Source organism: Humulus lupulus, chromosome 9 (assembly GCF_963169125.1).
Source record: "Humulus lupulus chromosome 9, drHumLupu1.1, whole genome shotgun sequence".
Taxonomy (NCBI): Eukaryota; Viridiplantae; Streptophyta; class Magnoliopsida; order Rosales; family Cannabaceae; genus Humulus; species Humulus lupulus.
The window spans coordinates 185,559,879-185,572,951 of record NC_084801.1 but is presented as its reverse complement, the minus strand read 5'-3'; the positions used below and the strand labels follow the sequence as shown (position 1 = coordinate 185,572,951).

The following is a 13,073-nucleotide window of genomic DNA, read 5'->3' as shown; positions in this document are numbered from 1 at the left end:
GTAAGGTGCTTGTTTAACTTCTTTTCGTTTATTTTCTTGCTATTTTTTTCCCCTTTCTTGAATCCTAAGTCCTTTTCTACTTGGACCCTGATTAGACCTGAGAAGAAGTTATGCATGCATGTTTAATAATGTGCTACTTTATATTGTGTTAAGAAGGAACACTATTTACTTTCAATGGTGCTTTGTAATGTCCAAAAATTCCATTACCAGATGCGTTCTGGCATGTTATATTTGAGTATGGTGGGAAATCTTGCACCGTTCCCTATCAGTTAGCATTACAGCCTTTGTCTTTTCGTTCATGTTCCTTATTATGGCTTCTTGATGCAATTGTATTAGGCCTACATATATGGACTTGGTGATTTAAATATATGTTTTCTTGTTGAGCAGCTTTGATTCTTGGGATAAACCTTTGTTGAGTACTTACCATCTTTTTTCTCCAATCTATTTTGGTTTTACTCAGATGATTTGAAATTTGAGTAAAACTACATGTCTTCCATGAATATATAGTTTATTCACTGCTGAAACCTATGTTTTTAATTGTTTTCTCTCTTTCATTTTTGCTTAATCTACTTGTAACTTTCAACTGTATTGGTTTACATTACTAACCTATAAATTAACTCTTCTCGGTGTCAAACTTGGAGTTCTGTTCTAAATTGTTGCTTTATCTTTTGTGGGATTAGCTTAGTTTTAGATTAACACGTGCATCGATTGATTAGCGTTAATGCCATTATGTTCTGGTTCATGTGTGTGTGTTACCATCTTCGCTTTCGAGGCTAATGGTTATTGGAGCTGGCATTTCACACCAAAATATGAATGAGCTTCTGAAGCTGGGATTCCCTCTCTGGTGTAGTAGTATGGTGTCAATTTCAGTTCGGAGGGGGAGGCATAGTAACTGAATATATAACCTTTGACATGTAAATTTCAAAATCAAAACAATTGTACTGTCCTACTCATGTTTGGATTCTATTTTATTTGACTTTTCAACATATCCTGCTGCTGCTAATTATAGTGTTGGTGATTGACTGGTTATTCTACTGTTCCTTTAGAAAAAATATATGAGCAACCATTTCAATTGTAGAAAATGGCTAGTGTGACAAGCATCCTTGACTATTAATTTTCACTTTAGTGTTGTCCATTTGCATTTTAGAGTAATGATATGTGCACCAAAATGTTCACTCAAACATTGCACATAGTGATGTGACAGTTTGGTTTAGCCAATCACATTTATTAAAACAGTAAATTATTGTTTTAAATTATTGTTTTAAAAAGCGGTGACGTGTCACTGTATAATATCATTATTCTTGCATAAGAAGTGTGATGGATATCAAAATTATACACCGAACTATTAAACTTTTGACCTAATAATATTATGTTGATAAGATTTAGTTTTTACTTAATTTGTGTCATTTTTAGATTTAAAGAAATTGTGTAAAAAAAAAGGAAAAATATAAACTCAAAATTTTATATAAATATTTATATGGCTCCATCCGGCCTTGTATAAAGACAATATAGATTTTGTTGTAGTCATTAAGTAAGTTATACAACACAATATATACTTTTTAATATTATTTGTATATTATCACATCACTTAATTCAAATTTTCAAACAATTTTCTCACTATAAGGAAAAAAAAAAGCAAAGATTTTGAGAAAGATAGCTCCTTTTTAAGTACAAAAGGGCCTTTCATTCAACATCTAAGCTCATTTCACTCCAACAATTTGGGTTTCTATCACTTGAGTTCATTGCTAAACAACATCTCACAAACCAAAATGGCAAAACTCTTTTATTCTCACAATCAAGCCAAATGTCTAGCAGACTATGTTTATCACATAATTGCTATTAGGGGTGTTCATTAAACTGTTCACACCACACAAATTGCCAACACTGCATCATAATTTGTGGTTTAAATTCTTTCGTGGTGCGAATGCAGTTTACATTTTTGTCAAATTGCGCTGTTTATATTTTAGGCTATGTTTACCACATAACCACCACTTTCCCATTATTACAACCATGATTTACATAAAATTCATCAAATTTTTATTAAGTTTTCAAGATTTTTAAATACTATATAAATAGGCTTGACCAAAGCAATTTGTTGGGAAGAAATTAGAGAGATTTAGTTCTAGTTTTGTTCTCTAGGAATATTGGTGACCCTACATTAAAGTTTTTGTACTAATTATTAATATTAATTTTTTAATAAATAAGATTTTTTTCTTCTATGGATTATTATCACTTTCAAATAATGTTAAAAATTCTTTTCGAACTATTCTGATTACTGAGGTGTGAGAGTTCTATTAGTTTTCGTCGTACGTAGCTAATAAACATCTGATGTCGCAGATTGAGTACTAGATTGACATTACCATGTGTATAATTTAAAATAAAAATTTAATATAAAATTAAAAAAAATAACTTTCTATTTCTACTACCAAATCATGCCTTAGATTTTTTTTTTAATTTCTTCCTAATTATTATCACTATCTAATGAGTTTTATTTCTTCTTAGAATAACACTAAAGTTTTTATTGTATCGAATTTTTCTATAAAATGTTTTGGTTATGGTTGGTTGTTATTTTAAATTAAATTATTCAATATCCTTAAATAAAATTTAAGAGGTCTAATAAAAAGGAAGCCTTTGGTTACATACCCGAAACTCCAAAAATATTTTATTTTAAGTCAAGAAAATACATCTAAAATAAAAAAATGGTTTATATTTTTTTGGACGCAATGTTTTATCCCATTAATTGTTTGTGTCCTATGTTTTGACAAATTATTTTTTGGACTTTATATTTTGTAAAATGGTTAAAATAAAATCCTAATCTTAATTTCGATGAAGAAAAAGTTGAATATAATAACACCGGTTCTGAATTATTAATTTAGTAAATTATTTGTAATTTAAGTTGAAAAAATATTAACTAAAATTAAATTTAGAGTTCTATTTTAATTATTTTATAAAATATATGGTCAAAAAAATAATTTGTTTAGAAAACCAAAGTACAAAATAAAATATAAATCCATCAAAAAATTAATAATACGGAAGGAGTAGAGTGTGACTTGAGGCTGAGAAAAGACGCGGGAATATGGCGGAGATTTGGTTAGGTCCCTCTACTACTCACACACTGCTCCTTCCCAAATTCCCTTCCAATTCCATGGCTGCTCCTCTTCATCTTCCTTTCTCAAACCCTACCCATTGTCGCTCCTCTTCCTCTTCCAATTCCAACCCTGGGCCCTCTCAGCCCTCTTTGCTCGTATTCTCAGGTGGCACTGCCTTCAATGGCGTCGTCGAAGACCTCAAGACTTTCACCACTCGTGTCGCTCACGTTCTCCCTGTTTCCGATGATGGAGGAAGCACGGCCGAGATTGTTCGCGTCCTTGGTACATACATATACATATACATATATATATATGTGTGTGTGTGCTGTACATTATCATACATTTGAGTTCTCTAGCTTTTGTATTAGTTGTTCGATCTGAAGAATTTGATGTTTTCTGACGCGATCAGGTGGCCCTGCGGTTGGAGATATCCGGTCAAGATGTTTGAGGCTGTCTGATGGGAGTACTTCCGAGGCACTTGCCGTCCGGAGACTCCTTGGTCATCGTTTAACGCTCGATCCGCGCGAAGCCAAATCCGAATGGTGATTCTCTTGCTGCATTTGAATTGTTTGGTTTCTATTTGGTTGATTCATTATTTGTCTTATAAGAAGAGTACAATAAGAGGTGGATGGATCCTAGGCACTTCCGTATTCGGCATTACTTGGTGTTTAAATGGGGTTCTTGCAGTGTTTCGTTTATGGTTTTGTTTTCTCCCCTGAATTTATGTGTTTGTGTGTTTGAATTTACTATCCTAGATTACATTTATACAATGCTTTGATCTGCTTGCTGATCCCTGTTGTTCAAATGATCTATTCTGATTGGATATATATATATATATGTTTATGTATGTGTGTGTGTAATTTGTTTCCTTTATTAGAACATTGACGAAGAAGAAAAATGTTACTCTGGCAAAGAATTAATGAAGTGTAAGTGTTACAAAGAACTCAGAAATACGAGTTGGGGATCCGTGATTGTGATGGAAATTATTTTTTTGAGATCACTCAAAAATAACTCCTTGATGTAAAATTTTAGTTTGCTTGTTTTTGGTTTACCTATGTTGTGGTATTGACTAAAAAATATGCTTATTTTGTCTTTTGTAGGTACAATATTGTCGAAGGCGAACACTCTTTGTGGAGAGGTGTATCAAAACCTTACAGGGAAACAATACGTGCATTTCTGGTTTATTTTCAGAACCAGGTAAACATTACGTGCATTTCTAGTATGTTTTCCATTTATAACTCTTGTTTTTATTGTGACTTCTGTTAATCAACTTTTACATGGTTTTTTTTTTTGACAAAAAACTTTTACATGTTTTATCATCATCATTTTTCTGCATATTACAAAGGATGGAACTGAAATGAGATATTTAGTTTTTCCTTTGAAACAGTACTTATAACCGTTGTTTTAGTTTCTTTAGTTCCCCTCACTACCACTTTTATAGTTCTTTTTAAATGTTGTAACTTTTAATAATTTACTTAAGCTCTCCAATTGACTTTTCTTAGATTCTTCGACGAGCAGATGATTCATTTTGTTTTAGCAATGGCAGGTAACACTATTCTTTTCTTTTCTTTTTTAATTGTAGTTACATCTTTGGTATCTATATATGTATGTATTGTTGCTTTTATAAGTTTGTGTGTTTTCTTTTAATAAGTTCAGCAATCAGACTGAAGCCCGGCACTTCTGAATTGAACTGACCTTATAATTTTTGCAGCATTGGCAATTTCTTTTTTGCAGGAGCACGGATATTTTTTCAATCTTTAGATGCTGCAATATTTTTGTTCTCACGTGTTTCAGATATCCCTTCTGAAAGTTTGGTCCTCCCAGTGATTTCAAGCAATGACAGGCTGACATTAGGATGTGAATTATTGGTGGGATTTTGATCTGTATTTTTATCTATCTGCAAGATGTACATGGAAACCTCACAATGAAACTTGTATGGAACTGATAACATGTAAAAATGATAGTTCAGTGAGATAGGAATTCTGATGTTGTAAGATCTTAACTGAGTGTTGATGTCAGCCCTCACATATCAAAGTCTTAGTTCCTTCTGGTTCTGACACCTTTTTGGCTTAATTGCTTGAGTTATTTTGATTGACTAAATACCAAGTTACTCATTAATGGAGAAGCTTTATTGTTTTGATTCCTTTTAGTCTTTATTTACCTATATTTGCTTATTTGTCATGGCTAAGTCATCAATATGGAAACTATTGCTTAACTATTTTCTACAATTTTGTCATCAAGGATGGGACTATCATACGGGGTCAGAATGCAATTTCTCATCCAACCAATGGATCTACGGAACCTATTAACAAGGTATAATAATTTTCGTTGATGGTTCTATTTGGTAGTATTTTAATTACTTTTGTTCAGTGGATTGTCATCTGAAACATCTAAGTTTATTATTAAGACACTTGATCCTGACTAATAATATTTTGTGGTTAATGGTGGCTGTGGTGCTTCAGAAGTGGAAAAGCTTTCTGGTTGCTTTGACATTAGGCCAAAATAATTATTAGCTACCCAATTTTTTGGTTTTCCATTTGTGTTCTAGACAATTTTAGGTGGTGTTGATTTTAAATCCAATGGACGACTTTATTGAAGTTTCACTCTTGCAGATATTATGTTAGAGAAAGACCTTTAAAATTTAAGTGTGCCTTTTTTTTCAATTTTTTTTTTGTAAAGAAACTTCTTTGTATTAATTGTGATAAATATACAAAGATTCGAGATCGGAAAAGAGATCTGAGGAAACTGAACTGTGGCTTGAAACACAACACAAGACATAGGAAAATAATGAAAAAAGGTGAGCCTATCTTTTACAGAAATTGTCCAATCTCTGCTAAGATTGGGAAAAGATAGACCCTCAAAGCCTTTAGTTTTGTAAACCCATGTCGCTACTCAAAATTAATCTTTCTCCCAAAGCCTCTGTTGGAGCCTCTATCTTTAAAAATTGTGTTGTTTCTTTCCGTTCACACACCCCAGAAAATAACTAGAGTAGCAACTGTCCATAGTATAGAAAGCCTCCTGCCCCCTTTCACTCTACACTATTATCTAAACGCAAGATCTAGGCATGCACCACTGGATGTCCAGTTCACTGAGCAATTTGGACCATAGTATTTGAACAAAATCACACTCCAAAAACAGTTGACTGATAGTCTCCTCTTTTTTCTTGCAACAAAAGCACCACCCGGGAGATTACATTTGGTAAGGTCGCTTCTGTTGAAACTTCTCATGAACATTCAGCTTTTCCAAGGAACACAGCTCTTCCAAATTGTTTTTGCCCACCTTTCCTCAGGGATCAAGTGATGTAAACTAAGTGTATGAAGGGCTGAATTAGATAAAAATATTCCACTTGTATCTGAGGCCCACACTGTCCTATCCTCCACCATAGGCTGAAGTGAAAAATGCTCTAAAATCTGCATCAAAATAAGCATATTAGGCATCTCCCTTTCATGTATATTCCTTCTGAAATGTATTTCACAGCCCCCTTCAAAAATGGACATCCCTTCACTTCTGAGTACTGATTCTTTAATGCATTTGTTAATTGTGCCTCATTTTCTATTCGTACGTCTTCCCAAAATCTGATCCCATCTCCCTTACCAAGCTTAAAATGAACCAGATTTAGAAAATTGTCATATAATGCACCTATCTGTTTCCAAGGACCTCTAGATAACTTTCCTTCACCCTTTTAAGAATCCCACAAATTCTCAGCCGTACCGTAGCGGCTTGTTACCATCTTATGCCATAAAGCGTTAGTCTCCATAGGGAATCTCCACATTCACTTCATGAGGAACGCTTTATTTCTCAGCTCTAGGTTGCCTATCCCCAAGCCTCCTTGGAATCTAGATTTGCAAACCTCATCCTATGCCACCAAATGATCAGACCCTGAAAGGTTGCCTACTTCCCAAATAATCACCAAATCACGCATCAGTTTTTTTCAATTACTTTGCTGAGAAGTGCTAGAGTCAAGTTTACTTGATTTTTCATTGACTCAGATGCTAGCTACTCTTGATCAGGTGGGGTCCTTAGTTCCAAAACTTTCTTCAAGAATAAAGAGGGTGTTTTACATGTCAAGTGAGGGCCAAAATTTACTGCACGAGGTACATGTTTCTCCTGAGCCTTTTTTTTTGTGCGTAATTGAACAGTTGTCCTTGCTCATATAGATTGATAATGAAACAAATATTGTGAGCATGTGAGTTTTATGAAAGTTGTTAAATCTTTTGGTTGTTATTTCATGCAATTAACAAGAAAGGAAGGACAGAAACATAGAAGTTGTTCTTGCAAATGACAAAAATTTGTATATTATATGGACTTTTAATTAATTATTTATTATTAATTTTGCTAGGATTACAATTGTTTATCCCTTATTGTAATTATCTTTCATGATTAGGTCTTCCCTGCAGCAAACCAGGTTGTCCTCGAGCAGTTGAGGAGTGTGGATTGCATTGTTTATGCTATGGGATCTCTTTTTACATCCATCTGTCCATCACTGGTAAAATCCTTGACCAATTGAGCATGATTTTCCTTGTTTTTTTTGAACAATGAACATGATTTTTTCCTTGTTGATTCTCCGTTTAATCACTTTAATATGTTGATGCAGTCTTAATATATGTCAGATATTAATGATTTTGTTACGGCGTTAATTTTTTCTTCAAGCAATCTAGCATCATCAATTTTGGTTTGGATCGCAAGGTCTCATTTATCATTTGCCTTTGAAGGTATTAATTGGCATTGGGGAGATAATATCTTCAAGGTCCTGTCCCAAGGTGTGTTTCGGTCAATTGTTTAACTGTATATTATTGTTGGTAAAAATTATAAGAACTTTGATTCCTTACTTATATAATGAAAATTTTGGCTTCACAAGAATGGCCCTTTTGCCTATTGGAGATCTGAATCTGAATCTTTTGTCTTTTCACTTTTGGTTGTTTCTGATATTATTAAAAATCTTCATTTATTTTCTACTCTGTTCCCATATTAGGTACTTCTACTGAATGGCACTCATGATCGAGAGACAAGTGGTTTTTCAGCATCTTGCTTTGTAACTGCTATCACAGATGCACTAAATCGAACACATGGAGATCGTCAAAATTGTCTAAAAAACCTTGTAAGTAGAATACCGAAGGACACCTTGGGGAACCACACTTCATTCAACTGCTCAATTGTTTTATTTGTTAACAAGTCCAATGTTAGAACATACATAGTTATTAAAGAGTTCATTGTTAAAGTTTACATTCATTTTGAATCATGCTATTTTCATTTTTGAAGACTAGTGATTGGTTCACCCAAAAAATGTAAGAAGCATTTACTTTATCCAAGTTTATGTTTCCTTGCAGCCAGGACAATACATCAATACTCTGTTGGTTCCCAAGGGTGGCGAAATTCCTGTAAATATTCAGACCTTGGCTGCTCAAGGAATCGTTGATGTGGTATGCATGCTCACTGATCTGTTTAAGAGTTGATAAAATTGTTGCAGTTAATTAAACAATGATATAGTTTGTCATATATCGACATTACTTTTGGATTTGGTTCACTTTTTTTTCAAACTTGGAACCTCCTTTGAGGAGAGGTATAGTACCACTAGTCTACACTATAATCACGAATTTCGTTTACTTTGCTGTCATAATCTTGGATTTTTCAAAATTAAATCAACTTTGTGAGGTTTACTTATTGTTGTTCATGTTTTTTTCTTTTTCCCCATTTGTATTTGGAAACTGCTGTGTTTTTTTTTGGCTTTGGTAATATAGTTTTAAACCTTGTAGGGAATCAACTTTCAGTACTTGTATCTTTCTGTTGAACTAGGACACTAAAAAAACAACTGCGAATTCTACAGATCTATGTCAATTCCGTATGCGACCCAAAAATTGGTGTTCTGTTTGATTCAAAGTCACTCATAGAGGCGCTCGCAGAAGTGATAGGAAAATTCATGAGCACAGTGACTTAAATATCAATGTGACTAATGGCAAGCATGGCGATTACAAGTGACTAAGTCTTTGGTTCGTGAATCCTCAGGTACAAAATTTTCCCTAGAAATCTTTGACAAGTTTCTTTACAAGTAATGCTTTGTTCTGTCCTTAATCAAGCTATTACTGTTAAACTTATGTTTAATAATGTGAGGTAATTATAGGTAAAATGCTTAACTCACGCGACTCTTATATCGAAGATATGGGATAATCCTGTGATACCAATGGGAATTAGGGCCTCAGTGTTTTGGGAACCATTATCAGAAGAAAAGAGGATGTTGGCAAATTGAAACTTGAAGCAGAGTGTTTGGGGATTTCAATTACGTTTTCAATATTTCTTTCTTATGATGTTATTGCTAGTTATATTTCCCATTGGGTTAATGTTGATTTAATTTAATGAAATTCCTTTTCAAAAATAAAAAAAAAATTGTGTACAAATTAAGCAGGTGAGGGGTTATTTCTTGGTTTCGATTGCAGTTTCTTTCTTTCTTGCCTCTTTTGGGTTGTATATTATTATTGTTCGTAGGATAGATAGCAGTTCCATTATTATTTAGTTATTGTATAACTTGTTTAACAAATTTAAAGTTCGAAAGAGCTCTAGTGGAATTTTATTAATGACTGAAAGTAGCATACAAAGTTGCAAATGTCAAAGAAGGGAACCACACAAAAGAGGATTTTAAGACATTAACTCAACTTGACATGTATTTTGTAACAACTTAGATAGTTGAATAATTATTAATGTACGCTTAAATTTACATTTTTTAATCAATACAATTATATAAATTATGATGATTAGTATGTCAAGGGTGAAATCTTGAACTTTATCCGAAAATTTGTGTGATATAGAACAATTTATTATTTTGTTCTCTATTCAAAACTGTAAGCAAAAACATTGTTAATAATAATAATAATAAGAATAATGAGTCACTGTCTTGTTATAACAAGAGAACGTACACGAAATTCAACTTGGTTGTCGTCCAATGTTATCCAAATTTGCCGCCCAAACCAGAGAGAGTTACCTTCCAATTGGACTGTTGAGTGTTTGTATAGAAATTTATGTACAGATTTATTCTCTTATATATACCAGAGTTTCTCTGATATCAAAATGTACCTTCTCACTTCTGATATACACTCATATAAAGTTACAAACTAGCAAGAAATGGCTTCAAGATCACAAAAGGTTTCTGTGGTGGCAGCTCTGGTGTTAGTCTTGGTCATGTGGGCTTCTGAGTGTCAATGCCGGACATTGGACGGAGCTTCCATGTCAGAACAACACGAGCAATGGATAGCTCGCTATGGTCGCACCTACAAAGATGATGCCGAAAAGGAAATTCGTTTCCAGATTTTCAAGGAGAATGTGGAGTTCATTGAGTCGTTTAACAAAGCAGGGAATAAGTCGTATAAGCTAGGCCTCAATGAATTTGTGGACCTTACCAATGAGGAATTCAGAGCCTCTTGTAATGGCTACAAAAAGTCGTCCAGTGTCCTTAGAAACACACCATTTAGGTACGAAGGTGTGACTGCAGTTCTGTCCACCATGGATTGGAGGAAGAAGGGAGCTGTCACTCCAGTCAAGGACCAGGGTCAATGTGGTAATAATGCACATGAACATGTTAAAGGAATACAATAAATTTTGGAAATGTTGATCTGATATGAATGTATTATACTTATATTTTACAGGATGCTGCTGGGCGTTCTCTGCAGTGGCTGCCATGGAAGGAATCACACAATTGTCCACAGGAAAGTTGATATCCTTATCTGAACAAGAATTGGTCGATTGCGACACAAGTGGTACTGACCAAGGCTGCGAGGGAGGACTCATGAACAACGCCTTCGAGTTCATCATCAAGAATGGAGGCCTCAACACAGAGGCCAACTACCCTTACAAGGGAGTTGACGCCACTTGTAACAAGAAGTCCTCATTTAACGATGCTGCAAAAATAACCGGCTACGAAGGTGTGCCAGCCAATAGTGAGAAGGCATTGCTGAAAGCCGTGGCCAACCAGCCAGTGTCAGTGGCAATCGATGCTGGTGGTTCTGAGTTCCAGTTGTACTCGAGTGGCGTCTTCACCGGGGAATGTGGAACCCAATTGAACCATGGTGTCACAGCCGTAGGATATGGAACTGCAGATGATGGTACTAAGTATTGGTTGGTGAAGAATTCATGGGGTTCCAATTGGGGTGAGAATGGTTATATTAGAATGCAGAGAGATGTGGATGCCGAAGAAGGCCTTTGTGGCATTGCTATGGAAGCTTCCTATCCTACTGCTTCTTAAATATATAATTTATATATAAAAACAAAAATTATGGTAGCTGAAATGGATGTTGATCACCAAGCTATAGCTCTTAAAGTTTTACATGAATGAAATACCTGATATGGTTTATATACGAGTATATGTCACCCTTCTCTTTATATAGTTTGTTATTATTGATCATATTAAACTTTTAAATAGACACATGTCTAATCTACTAAAAGCCATTATTGGTTCATTCAAAATGATAATACTCATCTGTTAGTGTTATTATTTGAGCACATTTTAGTATTCTCCTAATTATTGTTATTTTATATCTTTTGCCTTATATAAAAGACTTGGTTTATTAATTTTGTAACCTAGAACACTTTTTTCTTTATTTTGCAATACACTCTAGCCTTATTTTTCTTTTTTCATCTTTTTGCTATCTCCATTTAAGTTTTATGGATTGTGTTTTTGAATAATTATCATCATCATCACTATCCCCTTTAATTTTTTTTAAAGACCATAGATTTGGAAAGTTTTGATACCAGCATAAAACCAATTTCTATTTATGTTGCGAATTTTATATGGTGCCCAAGTGTATACAAATCACTAGCAAATAATATAATGATAGTATTTTTTATTGTCTTAGGGGTTGTTTGAGTAATTAATTATCAAGACCAAAACTAAGAAACTTAAAAATAGCAAGAGTTAAGAACAATACAAATCCAGTTAAAGCAATTTGTCTTGGCAACTCTCAATCTCAAAAACCCTTCGTGAAAATGTCTCTCAAGTGACAAGAATTATGAGACTCCATCTAAAAACTAATTGGTGATTAGTGGAGTTACTCATGTTCTTATTAAGATAGTGATGCTTTTTTGCTCACCAATCTTGAATCACTTGATCACAAGTGACTTTTTTTAGCTCGCGTATTTTTTTTGAGACCATGACAAAAATCATGGAGCTCCATCTAAAATCCAATTGGTAATTAGTGGAATTACCCATGTTCTTATTAATGACTCAATATTCTTACACTTATTCTATGTTGGACACCATACTCCAATACTCAAAGCAAAACATCAGTAAAGAAAATCTCTCTCTGTTACTTCTCTATGTTTCTCTCTAATGAAAGACACCTCATACTATTCTAGACTATTCTCACTTATATCATTCACCCATCTCTGCGAAAGAACTTGACCTCGAGTTTATTTTGTGAGAATGGTAGACTCCAACTGAGAAGTCCTTTCTAAGCTCATTCGAAAGGCACAATGGTACCAAAGTAATAACCAAAAAAATGAGAAGAAATGCCAAGCTACCACCATTGTCGTCGTCTTTCCATTCTCCCAAAATTAATACCAAGAATACCAAATTTTGTTTGGATAAAAATAGCATCAAACAATTCTCGCTTTGCTTCCATACATGTATTCTGAAGGTTTTCTTTTTCAATCAAAAAATCAAACTCAATTTTGATGGCCAAGGCAATAGTCCACATAAATTACACAAAGAGAGCAAACACTATTTAAATTTGTTCCCTACAATCTTAATCCATTACCAATACAAAATTGTAGTCACAATAACGAATTTGAGAATTTTCTGATATTTATTATATAATATTATTCAAATAATAATAATAAATAATCAATATATACAAAAAAATCATCATAATTATATATTTTATAAAATATTGTCCAATATATATACTTTGAAGGACACCATTCCTAATATTGTTGGAAGCAGCTGTAGTAGAGTAAGCTTGGGGCTCCCTTGGTGGAATTGGAGATTGAGATTGAGATTAA

The 13,073-nt window shown here is 33.7% G+C and overlaps 2 protein-coding genes across 2 annotated transcripts; both read left to right on the top strand.

Annotated features, from left to right (window-relative positions):
• Nucleotides 1–3,037: 3,037 nt before the first annotated feature.
• Nucleotides 3,038–9,519, top strand: LOC133801658 (uncharacterized protein YNL011C). Its single transcript, XM_062239905.1, has 13 exons — nt 3,038–3,371; nt 3,499–3,631; nt 4,190–4,286; nt 4,592–4,635; nt 4,801–4,957; nt 5,331–5,402; nt 7,100–7,183; nt 7,474–7,575; nt 7,802–7,849; nt 8,062–8,187; nt 8,417–8,509; nt 8,914–9,092; nt 9,208–9,519. Exons 1-12 carry the CDS (start codon nt 3,077–3,079, stop codon nt 9,022–9,024), a joined length of 1,362 nt encoding a protein of 453 aa, XP_062095889.1. The 5' UTR covers nt 3,038–3,076; the 3' UTR covers nt 9,025–9,092; nt 9,208–9,519.
• Nucleotides 9,520–9,661: 142 nt separating this feature from the next.
• LOC133801659 (senescence-specific cysteine protease SAG39-like) lies at nt 9,662–11,439 on the top strand. The gene is made up of 2 exons (XM_062239906.1): nt 9,662–10,635; nt 10,724–11,439. Exons 1-2 carry the CDS (start codon nt 10,203–10,205, stop codon nt 11,317–11,319), a joined length of 1,029 nt encoding a protein of 342 aa, XP_062095890.1. The 5' UTR covers nt 9,662–10,202; the 3' UTR covers nt 11,320–11,439.
• The last annotated feature ends 1,634 nt before the right edge of the window (nt 11,440–13,073 follow it).

Excerpts from the sequence above, each read along its gene's own strand:
- LOC133801658 (XM_062239905.1), top strand. The coding sequence starts at position 3,077 with ATGGCGGAGATTTGGTTAGGTCCCTCTACTACTCACACACTGCTCCTT. Across the intron at positions 4,958-5,330 it reads CATTAGGATGTGAATTATTG|GATGGGACTATCATACGGGG; the intron begins GTGGGATTTTGA and ends TTTGTCATCAAG. Across the intron at positions 7,850-8,061 it reads CTTCAAGGTCCTGTCCCAAG|GTACTTCTACTGAATGGCAC; the intron begins GTGTGTTTCGGT and ends TTCCCATATTAG.
- LOC133801659 (XM_062239906.1), top strand. The coding sequence starts at position 10,203 with ATGGCTTCAAGATCACAAAAGGTTTCTGTGGTGGCAGCTCTGGTGTTA. Across the intron at positions 10,636-10,723 it reads CAAGGACCAGGGTCAATGTG|GATGCTGCTGGGCGTTCTCT; the intron begins GTAATAATGCAC and ends TATATTTTACAG.